The 23,335-nt window shown below is 39.8% G+C and overlaps 3 protein-coding genes across 3 annotated transcripts; all 3 read right to left on the minus strand.

The window, feature by feature from the left end:
• Nucleotides 1-16,337: 16,337 nt before the first annotated feature.
• LOC127095053 (uncharacterized) lies at nucleotides 16,338-17,290 on the minus strand. Its single transcript, XM_051033797.1, has 2 exons — nucleotides 16,511-17,290; nucleotides 16,338-16,400 (listed from the first exon to the last, which is right to left on the minus strand). The coding sequence occupies exons 1-2, from the start codon at nucleotides 17,288-17,290 to the stop codon at nucleotides 16,338-16,340; spliced, it is 843 nt and encodes a 280-aa protein (XP_050889754.1).
• Nucleotides 17,291-19,184: 1,894 nt separating this feature from the next.
• Nucleotides 19,185-21,080, minus strand: LOC127095054 (uncharacterized). Its single transcript, XM_051033798.1, has 2 exons — nucleotides 19,979-21,080; nucleotides 19,185-19,897 (listed from the first exon to the last, which is right to left on the minus strand). Exons 1-2 carry the CDS (start codon nucleotides 21,078-21,080, stop codon nucleotides 19,185-19,187), a joined length of 1,815 nt encoding a protein of 604 aa, XP_050889755.1.
• A 30-nt stretch (nucleotides 21,081-21,110) lies between these two features.
• On the minus strand, nucleotides 21,111-22,322 carry LOC127095055 (uncharacterized). Its single transcript, XM_051033800.1, has one exon. The coding sequence runs from the start codon at nucleotides 22,320-22,322 to the stop codon at nucleotides 21,111-21,113; it is 1,212 nt and encodes a 403-aa protein (XP_050889757.1).
• Between the last annotated feature and the right edge of the window lie 1,013 nt (nucleotides 22,323-23,335).

Genomic DNA, 23,335 nt, shown 5'->3' on the forward strand with positions numbered 1-23,335 from the left:
AACTTCCTCTGTACTCGAGAGTTTGGGAGATGGTGGACCAAATACTACATTGAATAGTTATGTGATGTCTCTTCCTTTATCCAACTCTTTGACAAAGCTTTTCTTTATGTGCAGGAAAAGACCAGAAAAGGTACTTACACGCTTATCAAAGAAATCCAAGCTTTTCAAAACTACTTTGAAACTGCCTATCGACCTGATGATCTTAGTCGAACCATCCATGAAGAAGCTCTCACTCTCAAAGAATTTTTTTCAAAGAAAATGGAAAGTCTAAAAATCCCTTTGTACGCTCCTCATGAGAAACGCTACGAAATGGCTTTCGAACCATTTCCCCAAAAATTCCCTCCACTGCCTAATGCTGACTTTGGAGTGGCCCTTGCCCCTCCATTTCTAGATTGGTTTATTTGTGGGGACTCCATTAAGATACTTAGACAGTAGTCCCAGAAAAAATCTCAGTGGGTGGTTGCGACTATGCATACTCTAGACAGTTTCAAAGGGCATCTTCATATAGGGATCGAAGATGTTCGCATCGAATTGGACATATATGAAGGTGTGACACAGGAGGTGTTCCTCGAAGTAAACCCCTTTTTTAGGCTTTTTGCTCTTAGCTGACACTAACTGCTTTATGTTATTTTCTTTTAGCCATCAGGGTTCCACCTAAGAAACCCACCATCAGAAGACCAGTCGAATCAAAGACTGAGGGAGGTAACAAGCCTACAAAGGTATACTTTTGCCTTCTCTTTTATTTTTTCTTTTGTTATGTTTAATGATGCTGACATTTCAATTCTTAATTCAGACTGCTCGAAAACCTCTTCTAAATCCCATCAAAATCCAAAAACCCTCAAAGACCCCCGTCATAATAGAATCTGACGAAGAGGATCTGTCGCCGGTGCTCGACCTAACTTCCAGGAAGAGGAAGTAGCAACTGAAGGTCACCGATGCTTTGAGCCATCCTCCAACAAAACTCCCAAAGAAAAGGCCATTTGCACTTACTATCCAAGAGCATACTCCTGAAGAAATGGCAAAGATAGCGGCGACCCAAAGTGAGAGTGACAACTCCAGCCCTGGGGTCGAAGGTGACAAGGTAAAACAAAACTTTACTCTGCCTTACTTAGTTTATATACTGTCTTTTTACTACTCACAGTTTCAATTGTGTTGATTTCAGGGTGCACAAGTATCGTCGTTCGAACCAAAGCCACGACTTCCTCAGTGCTAGCTTCTATAACGGATGTCTTAAATAGTGATGGCGAACCCACGTATCGACCATCATCTGAAAAAAACTCCACGAGTGAGATCAATTATCCTCTTTCTGGTGGCCTTGATACTTCACCACCAAAGATCGCTACTCAACACTCCCACACCAGCGACTCCGATCACGAAACTACTTCGATCGAAGAAGATGAGGTTAGAGTGAACCCAAATGCCATAGTGGTGGATAAAGGAGTTCAAGTTGGAGACAATCCTGGAGACGATTATGAGGAAGGTGATAACTTCGAAGATACGGCGATGGAGGAAGAGAACGAAGTGCTTTCCAAGATTAAGGACAAGATCTTTAAAGGTGACTTGTTCCTACTGTTGTTGGATGATCCTTCTGCCCCCTTAACCTTGAAGGATCTTCTTAATCAAGTCGACATGCTAGAAACTTCCCATGAAGTTGCCAATGTTATACTTGACATAGGCACTATGATTGACCAAGTTGTCGCAAATCATAAGCTGCTACATCAACTAACAGGGGAAATCAAAAAGAAAACTGGTTCTGAAGTAGTTGCCTGGGATGCAGCCACTGAGTCAACAAACAAAGCGATGGAATTGGAGCAATCTAAACAAAGAAACCAAGAAAATATCGAAAGCCATGATCGTGATATTTCTTCTTGGAGGAAGCAAATAAAAGAACTTCAGGCAAAGATCTCTGAGGCCGAAAGAAGCAAAAGTGAACTCTTAGAGTTTGATGATGCCTTAATGGCTAAAGAGCTAGAATTCGGTATGGAGTTTATTGAATAGGCTCGGAAACTTGAGTCTGACATTAAACTTATTCGGTCAAAAATACCTTTGTGCGAGAAATTCCTGGAACTTCTTAAAGCAAAATACCTTCAGATAAAGGCCAACCTTTCTTTCTAATTTTTAATCTCCTTTCCATTTTGCTTATTTTTGATGTAATGAGACATAAGTTTCAATCGTAACGAATATTATCCCTTTGGGCCTTCAAATCAAATGCAAACCAATTTAGCACATTTACCATATTGGCTCTGATTAACTTATATATATAACTATTTGTCTCTTGATTTTATCTCTTGGAGCACTGGTCTATACTTTTTTAAATATTTCCCATTTACTCTCAAGATCCTCTTGTCTTCATTAAGCTCCTCAATTGCATAGGCGCCATTAGAAAATACTTACAAAATATGAAAAGGATCTTCCCATTTTGGAGACCACTTCCCTAAGGTCCTATCCTTTCGATCCATTGGAAGGATCACTTTCCAGACCAAGTCTTCAGGAGATTTTTTTTTATTTCCACCTTTTTGTTATAAGAGTTCTCTACTCTCTTCTTCTAATATTTTAATAACTCCAAGGCCTTTAACCTTTCTTCATCTAGATCAACTAACTCATCCAACATCATGCTCAAATATGACTATATTAGAATTTCATGATGCCTTTGAATCCTTGTGGGTTGTAAGTGAATCTCTACTGGTAAAGAAACATCATGACCAAAGTCAACCGAAAAGGGGTCGACTTAGTGGCTTCTTTGGGAGAGGTACGATATGCCCATAAAATCTGATCTAGAGTTTTGTGCCAATTTCTAGGCTTCTTCCCCACATGCTTCTTAATCAAACCAATGATCGCTTTATTAGAAGCTTCGACTTGTCGATTAGCCTGAAGGGATTAATTTGGTTGACACAACTTTTCCTCTGACTTCGATGACTTTTTGCAATTTTTCTTTTGAAATTTTATACCCAGATGCAATTTGAGCCAAATCATTAGCCACTTGATTTTCCAATCGAGGTATATGTTGAATATTAGCCATCTCGAATCTTTTTAGCAATCGACTGGCTAATATGAAGTACATAATTAAATTCTCCTTAATACATCTGTATTCTTTTGTGGCCTATTTTATGACTAACTCTGATTCACCCATTATTTTGACTCGAGTGTCCCCCAATTCCAACAATATTTTAAGTCCGGCTATGAGGGCTTCATATTCGGCCTCATTGTTCGAACAAAGACCCTCTACTTTGTACTTGGGTCTTGATGGAATTTTATTAGGAGAAATAATTAGCACTCGTATGCCTGTTCCATCCTTGTGACTAGACCCATCGAAGTACAACTTCCAAGGTTCTAATTCAAGATAGTGCAGTGCATTTGCATCTATGGAGTGGTCGACTATAAAATCTTCTACCACTTGTCCTTTAACAGCCTTTAATGGTATGTACGTTAAAGAAAATTCGATTAATTCCAATGCCCACTTCCCAATTCGACTATGCAAAATCGGTTTCGACAACATATATTTAATAACGTCAAAATGAGATGAAACGTAAACATCAACAGGTTTAATATAATGCTTCAACTTTGTACAAGAGAAATACAAGCATAAACACAAATTTTCAACTATGTTATACCTAGTTTCTGCATCATTTAAGACCCTACTGAGGTAATAGATGGCTCTTTCTACGCCATTATCATCCTCTTGAGCCAACATGCTCCCTAAAGTCTTGTCAGACACAGATATGTGCAATCTCATACTCTTATTTCTACAAGGTGGCGTCAGGATTGATGGATGACTCAAGTATGCTTTAATCCTATCGAATGCTTCTTATTGAGTTTGCCCCCATTCGAACCCTTCCTTGTTGAGTCGAAGCAATGGTGAAAAAGTTTGTGTCTTCCCACTAAGGTTTGAGATGAATCTCCTCAGGAAATTGATCTTGCCTAGTAGTGACTACAATTCTTTCTTTGTTGATGGTGCTTTCGCTTTCATTATGGCCTTGGTCTTATTCTGGTTTATTTCAATTCCCTTTTTGTGGAACACGAAGCCTAAGAAATCCCCATCTTTCACACAAAAAGCGCATTTGAGAGGATTCATTTTCAGACCATGCTTTCTCATCCTTTCGAAGGATATTCGAAGATAGTCTATATGACTCTTCCTTGAAACATGATTAATGATAATATCATTTATGCATATTTGCATAAAAGTCTCTATAAAATCATGGAAGATCGAATTCATTGCTCTTTGGTAGGTTTCCTCAGCACTTTTCAAACCAAAAGGCATCACCACCCATTCATAGGTGCCTAAGGCTCCAGGGCATCGAAATGTTTTTTTTGGGCATCCTTTTCTGCAATAAATATTTGATTATATCCAGAATATCCATCGAGCATGATTAAATATTCATAGCCTGCAGCGGAATTGACTAGCATTTCTGCCATTGGCATTGAATATTTATCCTTTGGGGTTGCAGTATTTAAATCTTTGAAATCTATGCAAACCCTCAAAGTACCATTCTTTTTTATAACAGGCACAATATTGACTAACCTTTCGACATACCTGCCTGTGTGAATGAAATTGCAGCGAAGGAGCCTCTCGATGTCTTCTTTGATCTTCAAGAGTATTGCTGGTGCAAATCGCCTTAGGTTCTACTTAATGGGCTTCTTTCTAGGCTTGATTGGCAACTTCAACTCGACTAGATCTCTACTCAAACCAGGCATCTCATCATAGTCCCATGCGAAGTAGTCTTTGAATTCTTTCAATAAATGGACCACTTCGACTTTTAGTTAAGGGTGGATATTGACGCTAATGTAAGTTGGCATCTTTATTAATCCCTCTCCCAAGTCTATTTCCTCCAGTGGATCCTGAGCCAACATTTTAGCATTTATTGCCAGCGGATCCTTCTCGAAACCCAAAGGCTCATCGTCGTAGATAGCATCGAGCCTCTGACCTTGCTCTTTATTTTGACCCTTGTCAGGTGGCATTGGGTAAAATTCCTTACCAGGACCTATTGAATGAAAAACTTCACTAGATTCGACAACCATGTTTTTTACCTCGGCCTCGAAAGGCCAATTGTTGCTTGTTTTCGGCTATGTAAGCCAAAATCCTTTTTAATGCTGCAAACTCAATCATCAGCATTGAATTCGCTTCCCTAACCCGTGGGTTCAATTCCAGACGCTCCTAAGTATCCAAAGTCGTCTTCACCTACTACTTCTCTATCCCAACGAAAGCCATTGTAAGGGTGCAATGATATGGAACAATAAGCGTTGTCATCAGGAGTGAATTCCAAATCGACCGAATCACAGGGAGTGATATTGGACAAATGCTTGTCGAACTGGCACATATCGGTATGATTAAATGGGGTTTTGAAGTACCATTTATCTACCTCTATATTTTCCACGATACCATCAGGATACCATATAATGATCCTCTAGTGCATTGAGGATGGGATAGCTCCGACCCCATGTATCCACTCCCTTCCATGTAACATATTATAGTTGGCCTTCGTTTCCACAATCATAAACATTGTGGATCTTGTGACTATTCCTACGATTAACTCGACTTGGATGACACCAAGGGTGGAGCCCACTTTACCTTCGTAGTTGGTAAGCACCATATTATGAGGTTTGGCATCAGTGTCATACTTGTCAATTCTCCTCAGCATGTGATGAGGAATCAAATTCACGGTCGCGCCACAGTCCACCAAGGTTTTAATAATGGGGACATCTTCGACCTTTCTAATGATGAAAAGAGGCTTAAGGTGATTCTTCATATCCTCGTTGGGTCTCTCAAAAAAGTCATTTTGCTCTTCGACGCACCCATTATTCATCATGTAGTAGCATATTGGCTTATGAGCAGCCATCTCTCCTTCTGTAATGATGTCGATATCTTCAACCTCAGTGATTCGGTCGAACTCCCTGGGCATCATAGACACCACACCAACTAAGATATCTAGGGAAGCCTTAGATCCTGAGTTAAAATTATCAGTCAACATCTCGTCCTCAGCAGCCGTTTGATTATATCTTTCTTTGGCCGCCTCTGCTGGATCATTAAATTTCCTTTTGTCGAAGCTTAAGTTTTCCCTTTGTCTCGTAGTTACGTTAGTGCTAGACTCAACTTTGTCTTTTTCACTAGCATCCCTCTGGGTTTTCCTTCTCCTCTGCTCCCTTCTCCATTAAGATCTTGTTATAGGGTTTTTTCCTTTATAATTCTCAAAGACATGGGAGGTTCTTTTGTCGGCCTGAAATTCTCTACGGTAAGCTAATGACGTACCTCTTTCGACTTCGAAGCTCTTCCATTTCCCTTGACCGTGTTTCCTGTCATCTACTGGCTTTACCCATTTCCCGTTCTACACTTCCACACTAGGTTTGAAAGAAATGGGTTTAGTAGCAGGACCTTTTCGCTTCGCTTCACCAAGTGTCACCATCGGTCGTCTTGGATCATGGTATCTCCTTGGGTCAAAATCCCTTATAGGTTGAACAACCGGATGATTTTGAAAAGCTTTGTGACCCCCTTGGTGATTTGCCCTCCTTACCCCCTTGAGATTTCAGGCCTCCTTCTTGTCGAACACAACATTACACTAAGGGCACAACATGACTTTCAATTGCTTCTTCTGGCACCTTCGGAAGAAGTCAGACAGCGTTTCATCCTCTTTGGGAAAGGTGATTTTGTTATATTCTTTTTGTCGACACTCATCATCAACTTCCATGGAGGTCTCTTGGGATATCTCGACCATATTAACCTCCATATTGACATCTTTAGTGATGTCCAACTTCTGGAATTGTAATTGAAGGCCTTCAGTGGCCTTGTCTATCTGCACGAAACCATTAGTGGTTTCCTTGGTGATTATCATCAGATTGGAATCTTCAATGATTCCAGCATGAGAGACATCAACGCTCTTGTTGGTGGCATCTCCCACAACATTTTGAATGAAGTCATTAAGAGATTCCTGATCAAGATGTTCAGAAACCTTAGCCATAATAGGTTCTTTGACAATGTCTTCAGTGACTTCATTCATGTCAAAATCATCAGTGACTTCGACTAGGTTCACTTCCTCTGGCTCCGTATAATGGCATCATCCACTTGCAGAGGATCGGAGTCGATCTTCATATGGCTCCGAGTTTTGTCTCCAAATTTGAGTCTCCCTTCTTGGATGGCATTTTGCACAAGATCCCTGAAAAGAAAACATTGAGATGTTTTATGACCCAGAAAACCATGGTATTTGCAAAACCCTCTTTTCTTTCTTCATTCTAAAGGAGGTACTTTAGCACCCGGGGGTACTATTATTTGACCATCCTTAACTAACAAGTCGAAAGTTTTGTCACATTTTGTAACGTCGAAAGTATAAGTTTTCATGGGAAATTTATCATTCTTTTCTGGTTCGATAGGGTTTTTTTCCATTCAAAGGGGCCAAAAGTTTACACGTGTAAGGTGGCCCTTGCTTCAATTAAGCAAGGTTGATCTCATTTTCGTCGAAGTCCGAAAGTCCGTTACAGGACCTCTCATCATCATTTCTGAAATCGACATAGGCTACCCTTTTATTTTTATTTGCTCTAGCCTTTTCTTCCTTCAAATGTTCTAACTATCGAACCCTATCATCTGAAGGAATTGGTCATGAGTTCTCTTCTCCCATTACCCTTCAGCAAAATGGTGTGGTGGAAAGGAAAAATAGAACTCTCCAAGAATCTGCTAGAGCTATGATTCATGCTAAGAAGTTGCCTTACCACTTCTGGGCCGAAGCTATGAACACATCCTATTATGTTCACAACAGAGTAACCTTGAGGAAAGGGACCCCAACCACTTTATATGAAGTCTGGAAGGGAATAAGACCCACTGTCAAATACTTCCATGTGTTTGGTAGTAAATGTTATATCCTGGATGATCGTGAACAAAGAAGGAAAATGAACCCCAAGAGTGATGAAGGAATATTTCTGGGCTACTCAACAAACAGCAGAGCCTTTAGAGTTTTTAATTCCAGAACAAAAGTTATGATGGAATCTATCAATGTTGTTATTGATGATCAAGAGACTGATGTCATAGACGATGTTGAAACATTTCTGAATGATGCCCCAGCTGATCTCATAGACAAAAGTAATGAGAGTGAGTCCACTTAAGATGAACCTGAAGTTGATAAAGTTAATAAGGGACCCTCTATCAGAATTCAGAAGGATCATCCTAAAGATCTCATTATAGGAGACCCAAATAAAGGGGTCACCACTAGATCAAGGGAAGTGATCTCACATGCCTGTTTTGTGTCCAAGATTGAGCCTAAGAATGTCAAAGAAACCTTAACTGATGAATTCTGGATCAATGCCATGCATGAAGAGTTAGGCCAATTCAAGAGAAATGAAGTGTGGGAATTGGTTCCAGGACCTGAAGGAATAAATGTTATTGGAACAAAGTGGGTTTACAAGAATAAATCTGATGAAAAAGGTATGGTTACTAAAAATAAAGCAAGATTGGTAGCACAAAGATACACTCAAGTTGAAGGAGTTGACTTTGATGAAACATTTGCTCATGTAGCTCGCCTGGAGTCCATTAGATTATTGCTAGGAGTGGCATGTATTCTGAAGTTTAAACCGTTCCAAATGGATGTGAAAAGTGCCTTCTTAAATGGCTACTTAAATAAGGAAGTGAATTTTGAACAACCTAAGGGGTTCACAGACCCAAATCTTCCAAATCATGTGTATAAGTTGAGAAAAGCTCTTTATGGGTTGAAACAAGCTCCTAGAGCTTGGTATGAGAGACTCACAGTGTTTCTCATTGACAATGGATACAGGAAGGGAGACATCGATAAGACTTTATTTGTCAAAGATGAAGGAGGAAAACTCATGGTGGCTCAGATATATGTGGATGATATTGTGTTTGGTGGGATGTCAAGTAAGATGGTTCAACATTTTGTTGAGCAAATGCAATCTGAATTTGAAATGAGCCTTGTTGGAGAACTAACCTATTTTCTTGGCCTGCAAGTCAAGCAGATGGAAGATTCTATCTTTCTATCTCAAAGTAAATATGCCAAAAATATTGTTAAGAAGTTTGACATGGAGAATGCAAGCCACAAGAGGACACCTGCTCCTACTCATCTGAAAGTGTCTAAAGATGAAAATGGTGTCAGTGTGGATCAAAGTCTCTACAAAAGCATGATAAGGAGTCTGCTATATCTCACAGCAAACAGACCTGACATTGCTTTTGTTGTAGGTGTATGTGCTAGATATCAAGCTGAACCAAAGGTGAGCCACATAAACCAAGTGAAAAGGATCCTGAAATATGTCAATGGCACTAGTGACTATGGGATGCTATACACTCATGGATCTGAATTTATGCTATCTGGATATTGTGATGCTGATTGGGCTGGAAGTGCTAATGATAGGAAAATAACATCAGGAGGATACTTCTTCTTGGGGAACAATTTAATATCATGGTTTAGTAAGAAGCAAAATTGTGTGTCTCTGTCTACTGCTGAAGCTGAATACATAGCAGCTGGAAGTAGTTGTTCTCAACTAGTGTGGATGAAACAAATGCTGATTGAATACAATGTCACGCAAGATGTCATGACATTGTACTGTGACAACCTGAGTGCTATAAACATTTCTAAGAATCCTATTCAGCACAGCAGGACAAAACATATTGATATCTGTCACCATTTTATTAGAGAACTCGTGGAGGATAAGATTGTAGCCTTAGAGCATGTTGCTACTGAGATGCAATTAGTTGATATTTTTACAAAGGAATTGGATGCAAATCAATTTGAAGTCTTGAGAGGAAAATTAGGGATTTGCATTTATGAAGACTTGTAGCAATTAATATGGAGTGAGAAAAGTAAGCAAAGTAGTGTCTATGTGGATAAAATAAAGCGCCCCCATTATGGTAAATCATCACCTAGTTTTGGAAATACCATCTATTATGTTTTCACACGCTACCCCCACAACCTCACTACCTACTCCAACTCTTCCATCTTCCTGCTCCTTCCTTACACTTCTCTGCTAGGGCAACAACATTTTTTCCACAAAAACTTCAAGATATCACAACATCAAACTACTTCTGCTTTAAAAACTACTAAGTCTACTCACAAGGTTAGCGCTCCTTCCATGGACATTCACGATGATGAGATTCTGGATATGGTTCCTCTATCAGATATTCCCTATGAGGCCCTTGATTTAAACCATCCCATGGATGCCTCAGCTTCTGCATTCCCCGATCAAGTTAAAATCTCTAGTATCCCTTCTGTCTCAACTCATGCCACTAACTCTAAGGAAGATATACACCACACTGATCATGTCATAAGAAACCTAGTCACTAGAATCCTTAATGAAGGACATTTTGTGAAGGGAGTCTCTACTCCCCTGTCTAAAATGTACCCCTCTCCTGAGGTTGAACAACATAGTGAGAAGAATAACGATTCCTCCAGTTCTGAGAAGGACATGGCTGTTGAAGGTTTGTGCTCCCTAGGGCAAACTGTGTATGGTAAAGGAAAATCTGTGGCATCTAAAACTACCAATGCTTCCCACTCTGAGAAGCATGATGATGCAAATAATGTGATTGACCTAGAGGATGATAGGTCTGATGATCAAGAGGATAATTTACTTCATCACCTAAAGCCAAGTGTGGCTAAACGTATGAAGACTCGAAAAGGAAGATCTGTGGCTGAACTTATGTCAGCGAGAAAAACTAAGAAGACTGCTGGTATTGGTCCCTCCAAATCTTGGAGCAAGGTTGAAGTGAAGAAGAGGAAGGTTAGAGAAGACTCTGAGTCTGAAGAGGATGTTGAGGAAGATGTCCATGACATCTCCCCTGTGAAGAAAACCACTGTGAGAAAGTCCCCATGGTAAAGTTGTTGTTGTGCATTTGGATAATATCTCTTTCCATCTTGAGGATGGAGCTGCCAAATGGAAATTTGTGATTCAAAGAAGGGTGGCTGTGGAAAGGGAGTTAGGAAAGGATGTTGTTAAAGTCAAGGAGGTCATGGACCTGATAAAGGCTGTCGGGTTGTGTAGCGGGGTATTCGTTACCTTTAGATTTATTGACTAAATCAAAAGTAAATCATACAATTCGAGTCGCCACCCCACTTCTATTTATCCAAAGGAAAGGTTAGAAAGCGAACAAAAACTGAGAAGTTTTATCAAATAAAAAACAAATAAAAATGTCAGAGATCTGGGTAAGGGGGTTGGTTATGCAATTGAAAGGTTTTAAGCACCCAAAACATCCTAGGTACTCCTAGGGAGCCCTTTTCACAATTGGTGTAAGGTACGTTGGTATTTGTGAAAAAATTATTTGTGCAAACATGATTGGGGATATGAGAGAAGAATGTACGAATTATTTACAATTTTGTGTTTGAATGGATAAACCCATTGCCTACGTACCATCTTAAAAAAGATTAGGATCAAAACCTCGTAGTTCGGGGTAAAAATCTCAAAAGAAGTTGGTGAATTGATTGGTCCAAAAACCCTAAGGTCTTTTGTTATCAAAGGGAGAAAACTCAACCTAAAACCACAAATCCACCATGTGAGGAGAGCTTCAACATGCTAGTGAGGGGTTAACCCTATAATAAGCATGGAAGACTTATTGTCCATCACTAAGGACATAGGTGAGTATTATATCAACCTCAAGGGTAACTCAAACCTAATAGCTAAGGTTTATGAAAAGCTTTGGCAAAAGTGACCATTGAAACCACAAAAACAATTGAATGAGTTGTATTTACCAATTAAAAGTATTTACAAAGTATGGTCAAAGTTGACTTAGAATTCAATTCAAAATAAGTGTTATGAAAAGAAGTTTGGAAAATCAAAAACATAGTGCTTAGGTTTCTAATTTTGAAAACAAAAGGTTAATGTTTGCACAAAAAGTTTTGGCTTGGGTTAGAGTGGATGGAAGAAGAAGAATGGCTAAGTCCTAATCATACAAAAATGAATGAGGAGAAATAAGACCATAATGGAGTTCCCTTCTTGTGATCATATTCATGATCCAAGTAGCTCCCATCCTTTGGAATAGCAAGCAAATAGCAAATACTCAAGCAATCAAGCACACAATCAAACAAGCTCCTAGGATTCTTCCAATGGCTTGGGTGCCTCTCACTTTGGATGCTCATGACAATGGTTCTTCTATTTGGCTCAAGTTGGAATCCCTAGCACAAGAACAACACACATCAAAAAGTTCCACAATGCAAACAAAGAATGGACAATAGTGAGTTTAGAGATTATGTCCTTTCAATTCATCTTCAACATTAAGCATTCTAAAGGCATGAGGCCTAGTTGCTCTTTGACATTTATAGCACTCTAAAGGCATGAGGCCTAGTTGATCTTTGACTCCATTTTGCATAGGGAATGTCCTAAAGTCTAAGTCCTTTTGTCCATTTGCATTTGGTCCACAACAATCAAAACAAAACACAAGCACAATAGTATATACACAATAATGTGCTCAAGTGAGCAAAAGTCAAATTGCATTAACATAAACATGATCTCAAGTGAGCAAAGGGCAAAAGCAAATGAATTAATGAACAAGATATTAAATTGCGTAAAAGTAAATTGCAAGAATTAAATGACTTGAATTAAAAGTTAATGGTCAATAGTTAGTGTTAGTGTGCTATAAGGCAATTTAGCGTTATGTTAAGCAATCGTAAGTGGACTGATGTAGTAGTCACACCTATCTGAGGTCGGTCAATAAAAATATAGGCAACAAACACAAGTTAGAGACCTTGACTAGTAAGCCGAGCTCCTACAACTTGCCATGCCAAAAGAAAAGAAGAATGATCTTGTATTGATTTAGGTTTTTTGCTTGATCAAGAAGCAACCTATCCTTAATGCAAAGCCATTCACTTGATCTTTGATCAAGATGAATTAGATTTGAATCAAAGGAAGGTTAAACCTCCCATATATCAAGGCTAACCACCAATCTTTAACTCATTGATCAAAAAGAAAAAGATGAAGAAGAAGATGGATAAGAATGTACATGAATTGAAATTCAAATGAAATAAACAAAGTACATTGACCAAAGATGAATGGGATCAAGGTCAAACAATAGTAAACAAAAGCAAAATGAAACTTAGAAGTCAAGAAACAAACAAAATATTTTTGGTATTTTTCAAAATTAAAATAATACTAGAATTAAAATAAACAATTAAAGGTCAAACTTCAAATCCATTTCAAATCAACTTTGAAAAGTCCAAATGGATCATCCTAAGTTCAACAAGGTCAAACAAAGTTTGACAAAAAATTTCAGCATTTTTAGAAACCAGAAACTATTTTTAAACAATTAAAAATGAATAAAAAATAACCTAATTGAACTAAAATCTCAAATAAATCTCAAATCATTTAATAAATTGATGAGAATATTTTTCATAGATTCATCATCATTCAAAGAGGTTAAGAAAATATTTTTGTATTTTTTGAATATTGGAAACTATTTAAAATGAATTAAAAATAACCAGAAAAGAGAAAATTCACAAAAAATATCAAATGACAAAATAAAGAATATTAAAAATCATCTTTAGAAACTAGAATTAAAAAGGAAAATAATGCAATTGGTCCCATATTTTTTGGAATTAAAATGGAAGAGTTATGATTTTTTGAAATATAATGGAATTAAGAAAATAAAATGAATTAATTCAGAAATAACAAAAATCCACGCGCGTTGGGTTGAATCTTATTAAATGACCTGGCGGATCTGATGGCATTGGAATGCACGTGCATCATGGATCTAAGTCAACTGAGTAACACAACACATTAAATAAAGTCATAACAAGGAAAGGTTGAGATTAGATCTGGAGATTCAATCCAATGACTCACATTTAATCTGGCAAAGAGACGGTGGTGTAGACCACCGTCTTCTCCGGCGAGCTCAAGGATTCCGGTGACATTTGCAGGTATGGAAAACTTAACCAAATGAAGCAATACTCATATCATTGGAAAGCTGGGGTGATATACATCACCCCTGTACCATTGATTTCTCCTCTAGACTCTCATAGAAGGAGAAATCAGAGAGAGAAAATCACGGTGTTCAATCTGAACTTCATGGATTTGCAAAATTAAAAACACATTTCAAATGCCTCTTAAAGAACATCTTCTCAACAGTTTCATCGTCTTCCATCTTGAACGCTTCATATTTCTGAATCAAGGAAAGTGCCTTGGTTTCTTTAACTTGGGCTTTCCTTTGTGAGTCATACTCATAGAATCAAATATGGACTTTGCATTATCTTTGTTGGCGATCTTTTCATACTCATTGTATGAAATGGCATTTAGCAAGATAGTTCTAGCTTTGTGATGATTTTTATAATCTTTCTTTTGTTGTTCCGCCAGAAGTATAGTGATGTTTCTCAGTAATGGCTAGAATGCCTGACTCCTCTGGGGAAACTTGACAATGAAAGGAAACAGCTTAGCGACGATTCCCAGCAACGGTTGGAATGCGTGGTTGTGCTTGGGAAATGTTTTGAGGATGAACATTGATTTTATTGGGGAAAATTCCTAACAACGGTTGGAAAATTCTGAACTCTGACGAGTTAATTTGAGTATGTTAAGGAGATACATATGATGTGATGTTATGTATGCCAATGCATGTTTAGGCTTTCATGGGGAATATATGAAACGCAAGGTTTGCATGTTGTGCCAAGTATGGTTGGGCTTCGTGAGGGAGTGTATTTGGGGCATGCCAATGGTGATTGGGCTTAAAGAAAAGGGTGATTGGGAAAGTGTAATGACTTTCCGGTACTTTGAGAAATTGGAGCTCGACGTCCAAGCAAGTACTGAAAGTAATATTCGAGAATCCTTGATGGGGAGAGAAATGATCGGCCTAGTCCAAAGAACTATATGGCGCCCTTGGGTTGGAAATGTGTTTTGATTACCTTTAGCAAAATTCTGAAAGGAATGTAATTCGATATTGTCTCCCTTATAGTTTTTTTTTGAAAAAGGTCTTTTAATCGAAAATTTCCCATGTAATTTTATTTAGAAAAAGGTCATATTTCACAGACAAAGCTGGAAAAGTAAAAATATGGGGCACATGTGACGGAACTGAATTTTTTTTTATAGACAAGTGGTCCCGAAAATAGGGAATTTTGTACAAAGGAAAGCAATTCCTAAAAGAGGTGATTGCAAAAAGAAAATGGTAATTGTAATGGCAATGAAACATCTCGGGTTTCCACTAAATTCTAACTCTGCTATAGCCTCTATGCCTTTGGTCGTCCTTTGATCTTGCTTTCAGAAGGGGGGGGGGGTGATAGGATTGACTTGCTGATGGACCCACATAATTGATTTGTCGGGGGATGAAGAAGGATTCCTTGCGGGATGCAGCCTCTTGCTCTTGTTAAATCCCTAATTTTTGCCTAGACCGCTCTTTCTGGTTTTCAGTCTATCGGGATACGCATTTTTGCATAAGTTGCCCTTTCGGGTTTTCAACATATCAGACTTTCTCTTTTTTTTAAGCATAGTATTTTTTGGCTGCATCTGCATTCACCGGGGATGGAAAATTTTCACCATCCATAGTTGCAAGGATTAAGACTCCTCCGGAGAAGACCTTTCTTACAACATACGGGCCTTTGTAGTTTGACGTCCATTTTCCCCTTGGGTCAGTATGGATTGGAAGAATCTTCTTCAGTATAAGGTCTCCGACCTTTAGGCTGCGGGGGAAAACCTTTTTGTCATGTGCCCTCTTGATGCGTTTTTAATAGAGTTGGCCGTGGCAGATGGATGCCAAGCGCTTCTCATCAATGAGGTTTAGTTGGTCGAATCGAGCTTGTACCCACTCAGACTCATCAAGCTTAACATCGGTTAAAATCCTTAAGGAAGGAATCTCTACTTTGACTGGCAAGACTGCATCCATGCCATACACAAGGGAGAAGGGAGTTGCCCCAGTAGAAGTGCGTACGGAAGTACGATAGCCGTGTAATGCAAACAGGAGCATTTCGTGTCAATCTTTATAGGTTTCCACGATCTTTTTCATGATCTTCTTGATATTTTTGTTAGCTGCCTCAACAACGCCATTCATCTTAGGCCTATAAGGCAATGAGTTGTGGTGGTCGATCTTGAAATCTTGGCATAGCTCTTTCATCATTTTATTATTGAGGTTACATCCATTATCAATAATGATCTTGTTGAGGACCCCATAACGGCAAATGATTTCTTTCCTGAGGGATCGAGTCACCACTTGTCTGGTAACATTGGCGTACGAGGCTGCTTCCACCCATTTTGTGAAGTAGTCAATGGCTACAAGGATAAAGTGGTGTCCATTCGAGGCAGTTGGCTCTATGCGTCCGATCACGTCAATGCCCCACATGGCGAAATGCCAAGGTGATGTTAGGACATTGAAAGGCGTTGGTGACACATGGATCTTGTCAGCATAGATCTGGCACTTGTGGCAGGTTTGGACGTGGCGATGACAGTCAATCTCCATAGTCATCCAATAGTAGCCGAACCTTAAGATTTTCTTTACCATAGTGTTCCCACTGGCATGCGTACCAAAGGATCCTTCATGAATTTCCATTATAATCTGGTTTGCTTCTTGCTTGTTCACACATCTAAGCAAAATTGAATCATAATTTCTCTTGTATAATACCCCTTCACTTAAGAAAAATTTGGATGATAGTTTCCGAAGATACTTCTTGTCGGTAATGGACGCATCCGTATGGTACTCTTGGTTCTCTAAGAATTTCATGATGTCATAGAACCAAGGATGACCGTCAGCTTTGTCTTCTGCTGCCAAATAGTAAGCAGGTTTGTCCAAGTAGTTCAGGTGAAAGGATGATGCTTCGTTCTTCCACTTAACTTTAAACATGGATGCTAAAGTTGCCAAGGCTTTAGCTAGCTGATTCTCTTCTCGAGGGATGTGGTGGAATGTAATTTCATCGAAGTATGGGACTAGTTTTAAGTCATGCTCTTTGTAACGAATGAGCTTATGATCTCTAGTATCCCAATCTCCTTTTACTTGACTGATTACCAAGGCTGAATCTCTGTAGACTTCCAGGATTTTGATTCTAAGATCGATAGCAGCTTTAATACCAAAGATACAAGCCTTGCATTCAGCCATATTGTTTGTGCATTCAAAACATAATCTGGCGGTGAAGGGGCGGTGGAAATTAGTTGGAGAAGTGATTACTACCCCAACGCCATTGCCATGAGCATTAGAAGCTCCATCAAAAACCAAGGTCCATCGGGATCCAGGCTCGGGTCCTTCCTCGGGACCAGGGATGTTGCAATCCATAATCAACATGATATCCTTGTTGGGGAATTCAAAACGCATAGACTGGTAATCCTCTAAGGGCTGTTGTGTAAGATAATCAGACAATATACTCCCTTTGATGGCCTTTTGAGTGACAATGTACTCGGTTAAAGCCATTTACCATCGGGCTACTCTACCGGTTAGAGCCGGCTTCTCAAAGATGTATTTGAAAGGATCCATCTTAGAGATCAACAACGTTGTATGAGTGACCATGTACCGTCTTAAACGTTTGGCAGCCCATGCTAGTGCGCAACAAGTCTTTTCAAGCATCAAATACCTGCTCTCGTAATCAGTGAATTTCTTGCTTAAGTAGTATATTGCATGCTCTTTTATACCAGTCTCATCATGTTGTCCGAGAACACATCCCATAGATCCTTTAAGAATAATGAGATACACGATTAATGGTCTACCAGGTACAGGAGGCGTTAACACAGGAGGTTCTTTCAAATACTCCTTTATTTTCTCAAATGCGTCTTGGCAATAATTGTTCCAAATGATGGCTTGATCCTTTCGAAGAAGTTTGAAGATTGGATCATAAGTGGCAGTGAGGTGAGATATGAACCTAGCAATGTAGTTCAACCTACCTAGGAATCCTCGAACTTCCTTCTCGGTTTTGGGTGCAGGCATAACTTATATGGTCTTTACTTTCTCGGGATCTACTTCAGTGCCACCTTGGCTGACGATAAAACCTAGCAATTTTCCGGATCTTACCCCAAATGTGCATTTGTTGGGATTAAGTATCAATTTAAACTTCCTTAGCCTCTCAAACAACTTTTCTAGATTGACAAGGTGTGCCTCTTCGGTTTGAGACTTGGCTATCATGTCTTCGACGTAGATCTCAATCTCTTTGTGGATTATATCGTGAAAGAGAGTGACCATGGCTCGTTGGTATGTGGCGCCGATGTTCTTCAATCTAAAAGGCATCACCTTGTAGCAGAAGGTCCCCCATGGTGTTATGAAAGTGGTTTTCTCCATATCTTCTTCAGCCATGCAGATCTGGTTATAACCGGAGAAACCATCCATAAAAGAGAAAACAGAGAACTGGGCGGTATTGTCTACTAGCACGTCAATGTGTGGTAGTGGAAAGTCGTCTTTGGGACTTGCTCTATTTAGATCTCTATAATCTACGCACATTCTCACTTTGCCATCCTTCTTAGGTACAGGCACAATGTTAGCTATCCATTAAGGATAATTGGAAACCACTAGGAAGCCAGTGTTGAGCTATTTTTGTACCTCCTCCTTGATCTTCATAGCCATATTGGGACGAGTCCTTCGTAGCTTTTTCTTTACTAGAAAGCATTCTTTTTTAAGAGGGAAATGGTGGATCACAATGTCAGTATCAAGGGCGGACATGTCTTGGTATGACCATGCAAACACATCCTTGTACTCCTTCAAGAGTTCGATCAATTTTATCTTTACCTCGTCTTGTAGAGCAGAGCCGACTCAGACTTCTTTTGCTTCCTCGTCTGTCCCAAGGTTAATAACTTCCACTGATTCTTCGTGCGGCTGAATGACCTTTTCCTCTTGCTTGAGCAACCTTGCCAATTCTTTGGGGAGTTCGGCCTCTTCCTCACACTCTTCATCGGCTTGATTAATCGGGTTATCAAAGTCATATGAGACTGTAGCAGAATTATCATTGGTGGTTGTCGAGGATGATCTGCATGATTTAAGGTTCACAAATTTTATTGATATGAAAGAAAGGATGATTTGAAAAAAAAAATTAAAAAAAAAATTCCATTTTGAAAAAGGTGAAATAAATAAATGAAAGACAAGGATCTCAAAATTGATTGCGAACATGAACCTTTTTCATTAATGATTAATAAGGGAATTTGATGAGGCCCTACAAATGACTCCCCCATGCCATGGGCTCGACATGGGTTCTTTTTTTGATAAAAGGGAAAGAAAACAACATTGGGAATTACATTTTAATCAGGGTCACTTTAGGTATTTCAATCTCCGCCCATTTGGTGACACCCTTTCTATTAGTCTTTGTGAAGATCAATCCGATATCTTATTCTTCGTCTTCTTCCATGGCACAGATACGGTTGCCATCAAGGTATTCGGCGCTTGAGAAGTTTTCGGATAGCGAGAGCAATGATCCCCTTGTAGCTATCGGCGCGGGCTCTTCAAATTCTGGGAGTTGTATCCTAAATCGGTTTGCAGGAAGTTCAAGCAATCTTCCCAATCCTTGGGGATGTCCATCCTTTATGATTTTTAGGGCGTCTTTAAGAGATGCCATTGGAGATTCGGCATCTTTTGATTCATCCTTTGCTGGGCAGACCATTTCAACATTGATAACTTCAAAAGATTGGAACGGGACTTCCCTCATCTCCCCTTCTCCTTCAACGTATCGGAAAGATGCGAGGTGAGTTACCATAATTTCCTCTTCACCCTCGATAACAACTAGTTTATCGTCAACTAAGAATTTCAATTTTTGGTGGAGTGTTGAAGTGACTGCACTAGCTGAATGGATGCAAGGCCTTTCAAGCAGACAACTGTAGGCTGGATAGATGTCCATTACGAAGAAAGTGATAAGGAAAGTATGGGGGCCAATCTTCATAGGCAAATTCACCTCACCAATTACAGTCCTCCTAGTCCCATCAAATGCTCTTACTATAAGCTCACTCAGCTTCATTATAAGTCCTTCGACAGTTAGCTTAGCAAAGGAGCTCTTAGGAATCACATTGAGGGAAGACCCAGTGTCTACCAAAAATCTTGATAGGACTGTGTCCACACACTCAATAGAAATGTGGAGAGCCTTGTTATGATTCCTTCCCTCGGCGGGAAGCTCTTCATCACTGAAACCCAAGCTTAAGCTAGTAGCGATATTGTTAACTACTCCTTCACACTGACAAACAGAGATCTCTTGCGGTATGTGAGCTGTCCTTAAAATTTTTACCAAAGCGTCCCTATGGGCCTCCGAGCACATTAATAAAGACAACATTGAGATCTTCGAGGGTGTCTGGTTAAGCTGATCAACTACTCGATAATCGCTCTTCTTGATAATGCGTAAGAACTCGTTTACTTCATTAGAAGGTGCAGGGTCTTGTCTTTGATTAGCGTCATCAATTTGTTTGCCTTTTTCTGAAGTCGAAGGATGGACAGTTCCAATTGGAGTGAGTGTTGGCACAAATATCCTTCCACTTCTTGTAATTCCTCTAGTGCCGATGATATTGATCATTAGATCACTAGACTTCAACGGTTCTTCTTGACTTTTCTGGCCATGAATGTAGACTGAGTTGTCATACACCCATGGGACTTCCTTGGTGTTAACATACGAGAATGGTGTGGGAACTGTTATTATGATTGGAGTAACAGGATTTGTTGACAGAGTTAACTGAGAGAAGTCATATGGGATTTTCAGAGGAGGGACTTCGTCGTATGGTATCTCGAAGGTAGACACATCTTCTTTTATGGACGGGAAGTCTACCACTAAGATCCCTTGGTCCATTAATTTTTGTATGACAGACTTCAACGTCCTACATTGTTGTGGGTTAATCAGACAGTGTTCATAGTTATTACTACAGATGGGAAAGGAATTATCCCTCATTGAAGCATTCTTGATCTCGATGAGTGGTGTTTTTAACTCGTCCACACAGGACATCAATCTCCTTCCATTGTCAGCTTCCATCATATTCACGGTTGCATTGTTGTGAGGGGGCATCGGGTTGTTATTTACATTCATCCCCTTGGGGGCGAACGTGATTGCCTTAGAATCAATAAGATCTTGAACCTTGTACTTTAATACTTTACAATTCTCGATCGAATGTCCAGGAGCGCCAGAATGAAATTCACAATGGGAATTTACATCGTAACCGGGAGGAAAAACCGCTGGTGGGGGTCCTAACTCCCTTAGTTGTATAAGTGATCCCCTCAATAAATATGGTAGAATATGGCTATACGGCATAGGAACCGTGTCAAATCTTCTCTCAGGTCTTCACATCCTTTGTTGTTGTTGCTGTTGATACTGTTGTTGCTGACGTTGCGGTTGTTGGTGATACCGTTGTTGTTGTGGTTGTTGGTAGCGTTGCTGTTGTGGTTGTTGGTAGCGTTGCTGTTTTTGAGTTTGAACAAGAATTGTAAATGGTTGTTGTTGACTTGGTTGGACGGGAGCTATGACGGCTACTTGTGGATAAGAGGCATTTCTTGTTCGAATGATAGAGGTGGCATTGGTCTCGCCTTCTCGTTTTTTACCATAGGGAACAAAAGGTTTCTTCGATGCATTGGAAGTATTGTCAGAGTTCTGGATCTTTCCCATTTTAATCATATTTTCTATTCGTTCACCGGCTAAGACCAGGTCAGAAAAGCCCGAAGAGGTGCTCCCTACCATTCTATCAAGGTATGAACCTTGCAGGTTTCCCATAAACATGTATACCAGTTCTCTTTCTAGAAATGGGGATTTTACCCTAGCATCCAATTCTCTCCATCGTTGGGCATACTCTTTGAAGGACTTCTCAGACCACTGAGTCAGATTTTGCAACTGCGTGTGATTAACTGCCATATCAGTGTTGTACTGATAGTGCTTGAGGTATGCCTCGGCCATTTCCCTCCATGTGTGAATATGGCTGCCCTCAAGTTGCATGTACCAATCCAAAGATGCCTCACTGAGGAAATCCTGGAAAAAATGCATTAAAAGTTGATCATCGCTGGAATAGGCAGCCATCTTTCGGGAGTATGCCCTAATGTGCATCCTAGGATCACTATTTCCCTTATATTTTTCAAAGTCCAGAACTTTGAACTTTGCCAGAATGATGACCCCTGGTACCAGGCACATTTTTTCCGTATCAAGGCCCAAAACATCAGTGTTCCCCATTTCCTTGAGCTTTTCCTCGATAGCCTTCACCTTTCTCTCCACCTCGTTGGTTGCTGAACCGAAGGCGTTATCTTGAGAAGCATCCCTTGGGCTGAAGAATGCATCGTATTGGTCATCTGTCTCAAAAACATGCGGACGAGGATTGCCATTTGGAACACCGCCGGGTGCATTAATGTTGATTGGAGGGCCAACTTGAGGAACTGGAGTCGGAGTCTCGACCGCTGGAGGTGTAGGAGGATTGGTAGTACTGGCACGTTGATTCATCTCTTCTTGCATTTTTGCCATAACCTCTTGGCCTCTTGTGATTGCTTGAATAGTCTCCATCATCTGTCGCATTTGAGACCGCACATGGGATACTTCTTGAAGGACAACTTGGTTCTCTTAGAGTTTCTCTATGACAGCTTGTCGACTTCCTCGTGTATCGTACCGGAAAGTCAGCTTTGGAGAGTGGTTCTGGTTAGAAAAAGGATGGATGGATGAGTTTTTTATGTTTTTGTATTTCGAAAGATGAAAATGATGCATGGATATTTTTTTTTGTTAAAGCAAAGCTCTTTTAGTTATTCGTGTTTATTCATTGCAAAAACTACTTGATGATTCACGTTCACAATCATAAATAAAGGAAAACACAATAGAGAAAATCACAACTTTCATTCATCCTTTGAAGGTAAAATAGACTGCAATACATAGAAGGTGTAAAATACAAGTAACAGAAGCAAATAAACCAACTAGATATCCACCATAAAAGTGACCCCTTGAGACTTGCGGAGAGCCTCAATGTCAGTGATGAGTTCGGCCATCGTTCTTTTGTAGAACTTGACGAAGTGGTAGACCTCTTCGGGGGTATTATCTGGACACATGATCAGGTCCGCCTCTTTCAACTTGTCGGGAAAGTCTTGAAGGGCATAGTTAGTTAATAGCGTCATGTTGGTGTACTTGTACCTCCATTCTTCGTAAAAGGGCTTGGAGGTTATGGATGATTTCATCCCTTTGAGCAATGGCAACTTCGAATCCACGACAACGCTCCTCCCAATGTCTACAATTGTTTTGCAACTCTACATAGGCTTGGTCATAGATTCCCCTCTTCAAGTTCTTGATTTGCTCGTAAGCTCGTCCAAGGTTGAACTGCTCGTGCATGAAGCTTCGATGAATCTTTTCTTTCTCTAGTTGCTCCTTGGCTAGAAAGTCCTTATACTCTTTTAGAGTGGTCCTTAATTCGAGAATCTGGGCCTCATAATCTTCCCTAGCTTCTTTCTTCATGGCATTATACCTCTCGACAGTATTTTCAAGGTCCTTGATGATTCAGGACGCTCGATCCAACTCTTCGTTGCGGAAGTCTAGCTCAGAATTAA

The sequence above is a fragment of the Lathyrus oleraceus genome, chromosome 6 (assembly GCF_024323335.1).
Source record: "Lathyrus oleraceus cultivar Zhongwan6 chromosome 6, CAAS_Psat_ZW6_1.0, whole genome shotgun sequence".
In the NCBI taxonomy this organism is placed as follows: domain Eukaryota; kingdom Viridiplantae; phylum Streptophyta; class Magnoliopsida; order Fabales; family Fabaceae; genus Lathyrus; species Lathyrus oleraceus.

Excerpts from the sequence above, each read along its gene's own strand:
- LOC127095053 (XM_051033797.1), bottom strand. The coding sequence starts at position 17,290 with ATGGCTTTAACCGAGTACATTGTCACTCAAAAGGCCATCAAAGGGAGT. Across the intron at positions 16,401-16,510 it reads AATTTTTCTTAAGTGAAGGG|TGGGAACACTATGGTAAAGA; the intron begins GTATTATACAAG and ends TACGCATGCCAG.
- LOC127095054 (XM_051033798.1), bottom strand. The coding sequence starts at position 21,080 with ATGCCGTATAGCCATATTCTACCATATTTATTGAGGGGATCACTTATA. Across the intron at positions 19,898-19,978 it reads CGCTACTAGCTTAAGCTTGG|TCCTATCAAGATTTTTGGTA; the intron begins GTTTCAGTGATG and ends GTGTGGACACAG.
- LOC127095055 (XM_051033800.1), bottom strand. The coding sequence starts at position 22,322 with ATGCGACAGATGATGGAGACTATTCAAGCAATCACAAGAGGCCAAGAG.